Source organism: Pieris napi, chromosome Z (assembly GCF_905475465.1).
Source record: "Pieris napi chromosome Z, ilPieNapi1.2, whole genome shotgun sequence".
NCBI classification, from domain to species: domain Eukaryota; kingdom Metazoa; phylum Arthropoda; class Insecta; order Lepidoptera; family Pieridae; genus Pieris; species Pieris napi.
The window spans coordinates 6,302,980-6,315,464 of NC_062259.1; the positions used below are offsets into that span (position 1 = coordinate 6,302,980).

At 34.3% G+C, this 12,485-nt stretch overlaps 1 protein-coding gene across 1 annotated transcript; it reads left to right on the forward strand.

The window, feature by feature from the left end:
• The first annotated feature begins 48 nt into the window (after positions 1-48).
• LOC125062648 lies at positions 49-3,353 on the forward strand. Its single transcript, XM_047668698.1, has 4 exons — positions 49-205; positions 688-852; positions 2,321-2,548; positions 3,132-3,353. The coding sequence occupies exons 1-4, from the start codon at positions 134-136 to the stop codon at positions 3,297-3,299; spliced, it is 633 nt and encodes a 210-aa protein (XP_047524654.1). The 5' UTR covers positions 49-133; the 3' UTR covers positions 3,300-3,353.
• The last annotated feature ends 9,132 nt before the right edge of the window (positions 3,354-12,485 follow it).

The following is a 12,485-nucleotide window of genomic DNA, read 5'->3' on the forward strand; positions in this document are numbered from 1 at the left end:
CATAACATTTCCATCCTCTTTTTACATTCCTCACATGTTTGTCTATACAAAAAAGACTTGTCAAAGAAGTATCATGGCGTCATTGCATCGAAATTAAAAGTTAATTAATAATTAAACCACTTAAATTCTAATCATGGGCAAATCTGGTGGGCCTACGACACGTAAACCGTATGAAGAGATCGGCGCTATCTTTAACGGAAATGAGGTAATGTATAAACTCGCGTAATCTTTTAATCGAGTAGGGCGTAGGCATCTGTTATACGAGTAGGTAGCTACTTGTATAACAGATACACGACTGTGTACGCTCCATGCCCATATTATTGACGACTTTTTAAGAAAGACACTTCAAACAACAAAAGTTCAAATGAATCAAAGAAACGTGTCTGCCACAATGCTCTATCTGTAAAGGAAAATACACTGGTTACTTAGGAAATAATACTATAATAAAAATTACTATAGGAAAACATACTACAGGCTATCTATCTATAGGAAGGCCTTCGCTCATATTATTATCTAAAAGTTCCCCACAGACGTCCAGATGCAATTTTTTTTTTCAAAATTACAAATCGTAATTGGTACATATCGTACGTTCTATAGAAGAGACCAACCTACTACCAAATTACCGTTTATTATGATATTATTATTAATTATTATAAATTAAAAATTTACTGATTATTATTTTAAAAGGTTAAAATTCGTGTTCCGAAAAGTACTTCAAAACCTCCGAAACTGACTGCGTCCCAGTTGAAGTTGCAAAACCAATGCACCTGTGAAGATAACGAGTCTGTCTGTTCTGAAACCTGTGGTCTTCCAGGTGAAGGAGGCGCTGGAGGAAACAGGCTAAATTTTCAGGTAGTTTTTAACACTGGTACTCTAAGTAATTTATTAAAGTGTCTGTAATTTTAAACCAGCCCTGCGATTCTGTAACTCACTTCACGAACTCACACAGCGGTTTTCGCATCGGCGGTCGCTCTCAAATCAGTCGTGAAGCAGTCATTTTATGATTTGGCATTCTGAAAAGGTGGGAGCTTGTACTTTATTGTTTATCAGAATGCCAAATCATAAAATGACTGCTTCACGACTGATTTGAGAGCGACCGCCGATGCAAAAACCGCTGTGTGAGTTCGTGAAATGAGTAACAGAATCGCAGGGCAGTAACTCAGCTCGCCTGTGTATCGCTCTGGTTCCTTGTACCTATGTTATATATCTTGCTTTTGCTACAGAAAATTATTGAATTCGATTACAATTGAATACACTGATGAAAATTGCACTAATTAGCCCTTATCTATAAAAATGCCTATCTAACGATAAATCTGTTTGTCTAATAATAATTATCAAAAGCACTACAACCGTTTTCGAATCTAGCATTCGATAAATAGATTTCATTATATGACAATATGATAAGCTTCTTTGCCTAAGTCATGGATGTTTCGGCTTAAGACATTCTCATACTCATATCACGTCTCATGTTGATGAAAAGAAAGTTGGTGCACGCTAGAGCTCAAACGCACGAGCACAGAGTTGACGCTTAATCACTAAGCTTACACAACATATATTTATGTAAAAGAATTCCAATTTACGATGTAATCTTTTTGCAATGTCAGTTGTTTAGTTCGTGGAAAACTCGGATACATGATATACGATGGTTTACCATTGCATCATGTAATATGATCAATATAAATAAGTACCACTGTATTATAGCAGTAAAAATAAAATATGAGCTTTAGGTATTATATTTAAATAATGCTGATTATACATACATAAGTAAAATATTAATAAAAAAAATTATAAATTTCAATATAGAAATACTAAATATTTATTCTTCTCATTTTACTTGGTAATATTGATAAAAGCTTTTAATATATAAAGAACAAAATAGTTTATTAATATCCCAAGAGGCAATTTTTTGGCTTTTTACATTTTCATTAAACATCCGTTTGCTTAAGAGAAGTTCGTCGAATCGAATCTTCTATTGTGAACGGGAGTAGGAGCTGTGCGTGGATATAAAATAAATTTCGATCTAACAGAATTTTTGAAAACCAAAGTTTTCAATAAAAATCATAAGAGAAAAGTGGTCGGAAAATAACTTTGCCACAGAACAATGGGCAAACGCCGTCGCGCGAATTTATGGACAGTACGAGTTTTAATTATCGCAAGTAAAACCGCGAGGAACAGCTAGTTCCGATATATACATGTACAGTAGAAAACATGCTGCTGCCGGTAACTTTATATCAGCTGTATTATGAATATGGAAGAAGACGAGATCTTTCTTTCATTTGAACTCGCGCGAACTAGATTCTAATGTATTTCGTTGTTACAGATACCTGATGATATATGTGAAGCAATGACCAAACGTACTGCCTTAAACTCTGAAGTTGTGTACAGTAAGGCTGAGGCGCATGACAATCTTTGTAACGTATGTAATGTCACGCCTCAAGATGCTCCAAAAGGCGTCCAGGCACAAAAAGTTCTCTACCCAGACAAGGATGTGTTTATTTTGAAAATTGGCAAGCAGACTGATGAACCGAACCGCACAGGAAACATTGAGGTAAAACCGCTTTTACTCAATTTTTACCTTAATAACATAAAACTCCATGTATATTCAGTATACATAAACGTTGACCAATTTTTAATTTGACATCAATATTAATCTTTGAATTTTAATTTTTATAGAAGTAGCTCACACTTCGTTGGGATACTTTTTGTGATTTAAATATAAAAGCTCATCATTATCAAACTTTTCTCTAGAATCATATATCTATCATCGTTGAGGCAGTGTATATAAAGGCCGATTTACATTATCTTAGTGTTTAGGAGAGTGCTTTAGTACAACTTGAAAGGCAAGTTCTTTAGCGTAGCGTTTACTAAAGCAAGTAGCGTTTACATGTTTCAACTAAAGTACTATCCTAAAGCACTCTCCTAAACACTAAGATAATGTAAATCGGCCTTAAGAAACGTTTTCATTCGACTGTTAAATGTGATAAAAATTACAAACTTGTTTTTGTTATTCATTGATAAAGTAGGCGATTAGCTAGCTTTCAAAATCCTTCCAACCAACACCTCCAGGCATTAAACACTTTCGACATTTGAACAAACAAGCTCGTATTGTTTTAATAGTGGTTTATCAATAGGTCGAATTGGTTACACCACGCGCTCCCGCCAAAGCGAAGCCGGCCGCACATTCTTGCAAAGAGATTCAATGTGAGGACCAAGATATACCCTGCTGTGGTCCATGCAGGACCTGCAAAGGTGTGGTGCCCAAGAAACGGAAGGGCAGGCGCCCTAAATGTTGCTTGTAATTACAAAGAAATTCACGACATTTTTACGTTATTAAAATTATGAGTCCAGATTAGTTGCCATATTTGTTATTTTGCCATCAATTCCGCACTAGAAGAAGATATTTGTGACAGTATGTATGTTTCGATTTTAGCTGTAAGCGGTACTTTTGGTATTGTGATATAAATAAGTCCTTAACGTCATAAATGACTAAAGTCGTTCATTCAGAGTTAATGGAAGCTATTCACTGGTTTTAGATGGACCAGCCAGTCTGGTTTTACTTATAAAGTTAATTCTTAAATAGGCCCGAATCAGCTTAAAATTACGTGGCACATTTTCGCGATTTATTTGAATCGTATTTCTTAAGGAAGACCCATTGGATTCACCCACGTTTTGGTTGGTTATCTTGAATCGATTCGAATAATGTTTAACCGACTCAAAAAATCCCAAGGTTATAAATTCGATATCCTATTTTTTGTGTACTATTTATAGTCTAGCGAAATGGAGGAATATCTCACGAAAAAGTTAAAACTTCTAAAGTCAATCTGTTTCTACCCAAATGATATATTAAACTATAAAGCGGGCCATAGACGGACCGCATGTTGCACTCAAGACCGACTGCAACATGAGGTTTGCTTAGGAACTGCTCGAGCGGTCCGTGTATTGCGAATATCAATTTAGTATGGAAACTGCAGATCGCCGTGCGGCGACCGCATGTTGCAGTCGGTCTTGACTGCAACATGCGGTCCGTCTATGGCCCGCTTAACTCCTATATGTCGAAGTATACTTTGTACTCGTATCATTCGTTCCAAAATTTTGCCCAAAATCTATATTGAATATATGCAAGGGTTAAATACATTTAATTCCCTTGATAATACAAGACAAATCAATAGAAATAAAAAATATTATTATTGAATTATATAGTGCAATTCCATTTTCAATTATATTCGGCGTCAGTTCTATTCCAAAGGAATCAATAATTATTGCAGGTGTAACTCTTAATATAGTAACAAATATAATGCTGTAGACCTTGACCTTGACCTTTACTGAAATCGCTTTATTTCGACAATTATTTAGATATAATAGCTGTTACGGACACCTGCCTTATCCAATGAATAGTTTTAGGCGATTCGCCATTTGAGCCTTGCATACTAACTAAACGTTTTTGCATGCATATTGTATATTGGAGCCGGTAGAATGTGAAAACGATGAGTGAATCTTCTTATACGGTATAGCAGGGTTCATAACGGTCTGAAAGGTACTGCTTACCCGGCTTTGAATGGCAGAGAGGATACCTGTATTCTAAGTTTAGTTGAATAGAGTCTGGCTAATGAAAGAAGATAACGAAAAAGCGCGGCAAATTAAAAAAAAAATAGTATAGTATCCCTAAAAGTTTTATATATTTTGTGGATTAAACTTACTTGATACTTGATTTTATTTTATTATTTTTTTACATTGTTAGTAACGTATTTTTTCTTTTATTGTTGATACTTAAAATGACTAGCATTGCATGGAAAACTAAAGCTATATTTATTATAAAACAAAACCGGAATCCAAAAAATCAATATGCGTAGATTCATCAGAGTCATTCCTGTTATCACTGTCTCTCACATTGATTATGAAACTTTCTAAATGTTTAGGCTATTATACATTCGGAAGTTTGTAGTTAACTATTCGGAAAAATATAAAATAGAAATAAAAATGAGTAATTGCATGAAGTATCAAGACAATAAATCACACTAACCTAAGAAATTCAATGACATTCTGTGTTGCCATCCGAAAGTTTTCAAATAATTCAATTATCTTCTTTCATTAGCCAGACTCTACGCAACTTGCATTTACTCCTTGGTTATAAAAAAAATTACATCCATTTTTTTCGCTTTTTAGGAACAAGCCGTCCTAATTATGTAACTAAGCATAAATGTGCTGCTTAATAAATGTTTATTAAATAACATACTTAGGTATTAAATCAAATTACTGAATTAAATATTTACACGTATTAGTTTGAAGGTTCGTTTAAATTTATAGCGGAATAATTACATGTTGTTGACGTGTTTGTAAGAATTAACGTTACTGACATACGGTTCACTGGTTACATATAGGAATAATTAATTTAGTGGAATAAAATACTTATGTATAGAGTGCGACAAGTTGTCGTATAGCCGTTACATTTTGGATTCGCAAGTGTTTGAAATCACGCTCCTCTTCAACGAATCTAACAATTTAGCTAGCTAAGTTTAATATTTCTGTACATGTTTCTGCAGGGTTAAAGAGAACGAAATGAGAAAGATACGAAACGGAATGCTTAGATGAATTTATAGAACAGATATATAGAGATATATATAGCGTGGATGGTGAAATGGGGTTACGTAGGCCTTGTCATTCATACCTGGACCAAATCCAGGAGGTACAAAAGAAGTGTCACGTTAAAAGAACCCATAACCAACGAGCATGTAAGGTATATGTCATGAAAGAGAAGCGAGATATATACGTGAGTACGTAGCAAGAAGAAATATGTGGTCTCTGCTTACCCCTTCGGGAAAAAACACATTCATACATTAAGTTAATATTCAGCAGGGCTAATAAAAAAATATTTAGGATGCAACAGGCAGCCTTCAGGGACAAGCCAAGCAGCTGTGAAAAATTAAGTATGCTTGATGTCAATTTTTTTTTAAATCAGAATACATTAGATTCTCAGAATTATTCCTAGAAGTCTTGGGAACGCAAGTTTGTGGCCAGTGGCGTAACTATATCATCTGGGGCCCGTGGCGAATTCTTTTGATGGGGCCCTATTAGTAAAAATCGTCACGTTGTACTTAGATTAATTTTAATACCTAAACTACGAGATTTTCAGCGTACTCAATTACACGTTGTATATGTCCCACTAATGACCATAGGACTCCTCTCTTAGGCGAGAGGGAATGGTCTATAATCTCCACGCTAGCCCAATGCTTATTGGAGACTTCACATTCATTCATAGAACATAATAATTCTTGGGCAGGGACTCTCTTGGGTCGGGGGCCCGTGGGATTTTGCCAGCCCTGCCACCCTATTGTTACGCCACTGTTTGTGGCCCTAGGCGAGCCTTAATCCACATTTTTCCGAATATTTTTAAATTACCGACTAATAATAAAATATACACTGACACACCAATTTGAACATATTTACCAGTATAGATCACCTCTTGTCGATATATCCTGGACGATAATTAAAGAACTTAAGTGTACTAGCGTTCAGACCCGGCTTTGGACGACTGGATATTTATTTATAATAGACATAGTATCGCAGACGTGTTTGTAGATATTGATGTCTTCTATAAACCTTAGATATTTTTTCACAACTTACTTTCTAAAGCCTATGTTCATCAGGAATAATGTAGGAATCTAATGGTATTCTTTTTCAAATCGGTGCAGTATTTTTGGTGCCTATTCAGTACAAACGAACAAATCTTTTCTCAGTTATAAAACCACAAGAGGAAATGCCCGATAATTTTGAAGCTCGTGTGGTATTCGGGGGATTATTTTTCCGACCCAAATGTCGGCCAATAGAATTGCACCATGAGACGAAATGTACAGTTAACAAATAAGAATTTCATAATGAATAAAACAATTACTTAATACTTTTCTTGAAGCAACGACCAGAGAAAATTTTCACAAAAAATTATCAGTATAATACCATGTAGGTTGTACCACGTGACGTCGAATGGTGCAATTCTATTGGCCGATATTTGGGTCGGAAAAATAATAATCTATAATATTTGTGTAGAAAACCTATTTCATGAGTTTGTAAAGTGCCATCTATGAATTTTGTATCAAAGTGGGCTCTTTAAAATTGCCTTATTGAGAAGTCAGACTTTAACATATCCTTCGAAATACCACAAGGTGGCGCTCACAGCAATTATGTCTTTCAACCTTCCGAGGTATGAGATATATTTAAACTTAAAAGTACATGAATTTACCAACAGAGTGTAGTGTGTAATTTGAAACATCTATAGGTATTATAATTTAAATCATACTCGTTTAGGTTTCTCAATAGTTAAAATAACATTTTCTAAGTAGATAAGAAAAAATAAGTAAGTAACAAAGTTAAATATTTACTTTAAAATTAGTCATTATTTTTTTTTGTTTTAAAGGATTCGATTGGTACAAAAAATTACCTTAACGTTTTACGTTTAACCGAGAGGTCAATTTATGATCAGGTGACGAATCCTGGATATACGCGTACGAACCCGAAACAAAAAACCAGTCACGAGTTTGGGTGTTCGTAAATGAGTTAAAGCCAACGAAAATTGTTCGTTCACGGAGTGTTGCAAAAAAAATGGTGTCCACGTTTGTCTCCAAAACCGGCCATATTGCGACTATTCCTCTTGAGGGACAAAGAACGGTTAATGAAGAATGGTATGCTAGCATTTGTTTGCCACAGGTCGTTTCTGAACTCCGTAAAGAGAACTGCAACCGCCCCATCATCCTCCATCACGACAATGCGAGTTCTCACACCGCGCACAGAACAAATGAGTTTTTAGAGCAAGAAAACATAGAATTATTAGACCATTCGCCGTACAGCCCCGACCTAAGCCCTAATGATTTCTATACTTTCCCTAAAATAAAGAATAAATTGCGTGGTCAGAGATTTTCATCACCTGAAGAAGCTGTGGAGTGTGGACGCCTACAAAACGGCCATTTTGGAGACCCCAACTTCCGAATGGAATGGTTGCTTCAATGATTGGTTCCATCGTATGAAAAACGTGTCAAATTTCGCAATAAATACATTTTTAAACAGTAATGTTGTGACACTTCCTTGATTCCCGAAACTTTCAGTGCCGCCCTCGTATTAAGCAATAAAACTTTATTAATAAGTTATAAATAAAATGGTTTTATCGATTAGGCGGGCGCGGTTACCTCTCCCCGCGTATAACCGTGAAACTCCGCCTCGCAATTCGCAGTCAAAATCTTAGCTAAAAATATAATGAAATACTTATCGTATAGTTGTGATAAGCAGTAATAAATACATTTAAATCCTTCGGTTGATTATAGTACCTACCTAAGCGCAATAAGTAGGGTTTTAGCCAATTTAGGATGATACAGTAATATTACAGCTAAAAGCCAATGTTAACGTCATGTCGATAGTAAGCAATGACTTGCATAAAATTTGGCAACAGGTTTTATTATAGCTGGAAGAAATTCTTCAAGACGCTTCATTTTTTTATTGTTACCGAGAACTTTAATCAAGATATTTAATTATCAAGAATTTTTGCTCATACAGTCCTTCCACTCGTTACATCCTTTTTTTAAAGAGGTTTCTACCATTGTGTTTTATGTGATTATTTGTGGGTAACTAATATTTCTTATGTATGTAATGAAAAGATTATTTAAGTTTACTGTAGTAACCGATTCGTTCCTTCGGTATTGTTGTACTGTTCATATTGGAGAGGTGAGTTGCCAATACTCGCCACGATTTTTTTGAATAAAATGCCATATATTTTCTTTGAAAACGATATTTAAGATGTGTCTGCGTTTGCATCGACAAACCTAAACTGTCTCGCTATAATTTAAAAAAATATATACGAATGACGATGTCATTCGAAATTTAAATGAAAAAAAAGTGGTTTGTCTCAATGCGATTGCGTCGCACAATTCATAATATTATGAAATCTTAAAAAATCAATAGCCACCGTTTTCATAACTGGATACAACTATTTAATTTCTTGTGAGCATCACAAATAAAGTAGTGATTCTATTCATTCCGGCATTCTGGTTCGATTCCCAGGGAAATAATGACTTCTAGTTGGGCACAGAATGAGGCCTACTCGCTTTACCAAATTTTGAATGAAACAGACACAGAAATATGGCTGCCTCATACCCTTTAGGTCGTTACTGGTTTTCAAGCATTGATTCTATTTGACAGCCATGCTGAGTACATCAATTTTAATACATATTATTATTCTAAATATACAAAATTCCCGAATAATTTTTGAGTGTATAAATTCAGTAGTTCTTAAGTATTTTTACACCCCTATTAAGAAGAGTAATTTTCACCCTTCTTCCACCGAATTTACCAAATTACCAAAGAAACGTTTGTCGTGTCAACCAGTTACATTATAAAAACTAATGGTGCTATATTGTTGGGAATTTGATACCCACGAGGCGTGCTTATGTAACGCTCTCAAGGCGGCTTCGCCTTCTCTTCTCTATTGCGACATTACAGAAGGTAAGCTAGTGCTGATGTTGAAACTCAAGCGCACTCTCTATTCGATAGGTCTCATAGAATGGGTCAGATGTCTGAAACGACTAGAGTACGCAGGCGAGGACCAGCTTTTTCCTAGAGGACGATATGAACATAATATTTTAAACCATTAAAGCTATGAATGGGAGACCGCTCAGCCAATATACGTGTCTAGTTATTTTACAAGCGCTGGACACCAACCGCATCCCTCGTAAAATAAAGACAAATAATTCAAATATTTAATGAAATAGTTCCACTAAAATTGGTTTATCAATAGAAATTTTCTTAGTGAAATTGCATTGGGGAGTAAATTTTCGGCCAGTTTATCGCAAATCACAATGATTTGCCGGAATTAGTGAAGAAAAGACCGACGCAACATTGTGCCTGGCATTATCATTGAAATTCGCCATTTATGCGCGAACATAAACCATATTATATTTAATACCAAAACCTGTCCATGACACCGGTAAGTTAATTGTAGATTTCTATTTAATTATTATTATTTCTTAGTATAATTGCAATATTACCATGGTTTATATTAATTTGTTATTCTACGAATACGAACTTAAATATATGGCAGAATGGAACTACTAAGCGATCTATTCCAGGCGATATATAACTATAACTTAAGAAGTACTAAATAAAACATAATATTATTTCCCTGTTTTATTTTCTGAATCTCTGTTTTTCAGCTTAAATAAGCATTTATCGTTTGAAAATGTATATGCAACAATTATTTTAGTAATTAAACGTTTTTAAAGAACAACTCAACGTGGAGAAAAACTAGCACGTTCAAGACAAAAAAAATTACTGTCAGGTATAGATTTTTCAGGTCCTACCTAATTTAAAATCTATGCGTATTCGAAAACCGATTGACGGAAATAGGTTTCTAGGACAGTTAATAAAGACAAGAGACCGCTAAATTATCCACGATGAGAGCGCTTGATATGGGAAATTAATAGTCGGTGGATTAACTACAGGTTAATTAAAACTTTAATAATGTACTATTTGACACGAATATTAAAACACTGAGTTTTTATGAAGGTTAGTTAGATTGTATACACTTATGACTATATGATACAACATTCGAAAAGATATTTGGCCTGCAGTACTTATAAGTAAACTATACAGCGTCGGTGAAGGGACTACTCAGTTTTTCTCGGTATATAAAGTAGTGGAAAGAAACATCAATTGTATGGACAAGCCAAGATAAATCGACAATTAGCGATTTTGACAATCGTGACGTTACAGTTTACACTTCAATAATATTACGATTAAAGTAAAATAAACAACACGGGTTTTTTACTATCGTATTTACGTCATATATTAATTAAAAACAAGGAATCTTATAAATTCCAATACAAGTCTAACAAAATAAATGATTTCTTATCAAATGACACTATAATATGAAAGGATTCCTAATCGTTATGTTAATACAAATAATATCCCTATCACCTCGACGTCCGCCGTTCCACAACTGAGCGTTTTTCAAGGCAGTTTTTGCCGCGCACCACCACTTTGTGGAACCAGCTGCCCACTGAAGTATTTCCGAACCAATTCGACTTAGGGTCCTTCAAGAAAAGAGCGTACCAATTCTTAAAAGGCCGGCAACGCACTCGCAATCCCTTCGGCATTGAGTGTGTCCATGGGCGGTGGTATCACTTACCATCAGGTGAGCCTCCTGCCCGTTTGCACCCTGTTTTATAAAAATAAAAATACTATAGTTGGCTCCAGTTGCAGTATTTACAATATTCTCAACCTACATAGTAATAATAATCACCGTGAATAGTCACCGTGACCACGCACGCTGTAAAGCACGCGAAACGTCGGATAAATTTAAAATTATGTTAAACAGTTGTAAATTTATAATAATACATAACTTCAATCCGGTCAAAAAGTTTTTTCTTTAAATAATAATAATAATAATAAATTTATAAATAGGAAATTTAACCAAATTTAAACATTTCGTCGCTATATTGCGATACTTATTCGTTTAGCGTGGAAAGCACCAGGTCTGGGGTCACCGGTACTATCCACCAGTTGCAGGATTATATTTCTAAATAATAATAACAAAATATATATTCTAAAATGATTCGTCACTGAGACTAGGTAAATCAGAAAGTAAAGAGACTATCTATTTTTATATGCCCTAGTAAATACTGTGCCAACTGAGACAAAAGTAAAATATATATTATTTTTATTATATTTTTGAATGTGTAATTTATATTTATATAATGTAAAATTATGACGCATCACTGTCTGCGAGTCACTATAAATATTGATAATTTCTCAAATCCAACCAAGTTCAATATATTCATAATTTCTTTAGTTAAAGCTTCGAACTTGAGCTGTAGTGTGATTTATTTTTGTATACTGGTCTATGTTATGCTTTGTTCGCATGGAGAGGAGAGGCATATAATACTCGAGAATAATGTTTTATTACTAGCAAAAGAATGCTCAAAATCGGTTATATCAAAGATTCTTTCTACACCAATGATACAGATAAGATAAATGTATACTTAGTCACCGAGATATCTGGATTACAGCCTCGCTTTAAGATGTCAAGTCGCTAGAAATCAATAAGATTTATTTTTAGAACATTCTATAGATTTTAGAACGGAAAAGAATAAAACTTTTATGTACAACAATTCAAATATATATAGTAAGTACAGCTTAAAAATCCTTTATAAAAAATAAATTCGTCTGATTATAAATGCTTAAAATTTTAAACAAATGCCTATTCAAGGGCGCCAGTTATGACCACGGAGGCAGTGGATGGGAAAAGTATGATGTGGTCTTAAATGTACAATACCTAAAACTAGTAACAGTAGTAAAAAATAAACTTTGTTTTTAAATAAAAAGTAATTTAGATAAAACATTCTGTAGCGTAGCTTTTTCAAGATAATTTTCTGTACAAACATTTGTTTTAAATTTTGTTAGTAAATACTATATAATTACGTGCAATGTTATTTTATTAGAAATGCTGC

Coding starts and splice junctions, on each gene's coding strand:
- LOC125062648 (XM_047668698.1), top strand. CDS start 134: ATGGGCAAATCTGGTGGGCCTACGACACGTAAACCGTATGAAGAGATC. Junction 853..2,320: donor GAAACAGGCTAAATTTTCAG/GTAGTTTTTAAC, acceptor TCGTTGTTACAG/ATACCTGATGATATATGTGA. Junction 2,549..3,131: donor ACCGCACAGGAAACATTGAG/GTAAAACCGCTT, acceptor GTTTATCAATAG/GTCGAATTGGTTACACCACG.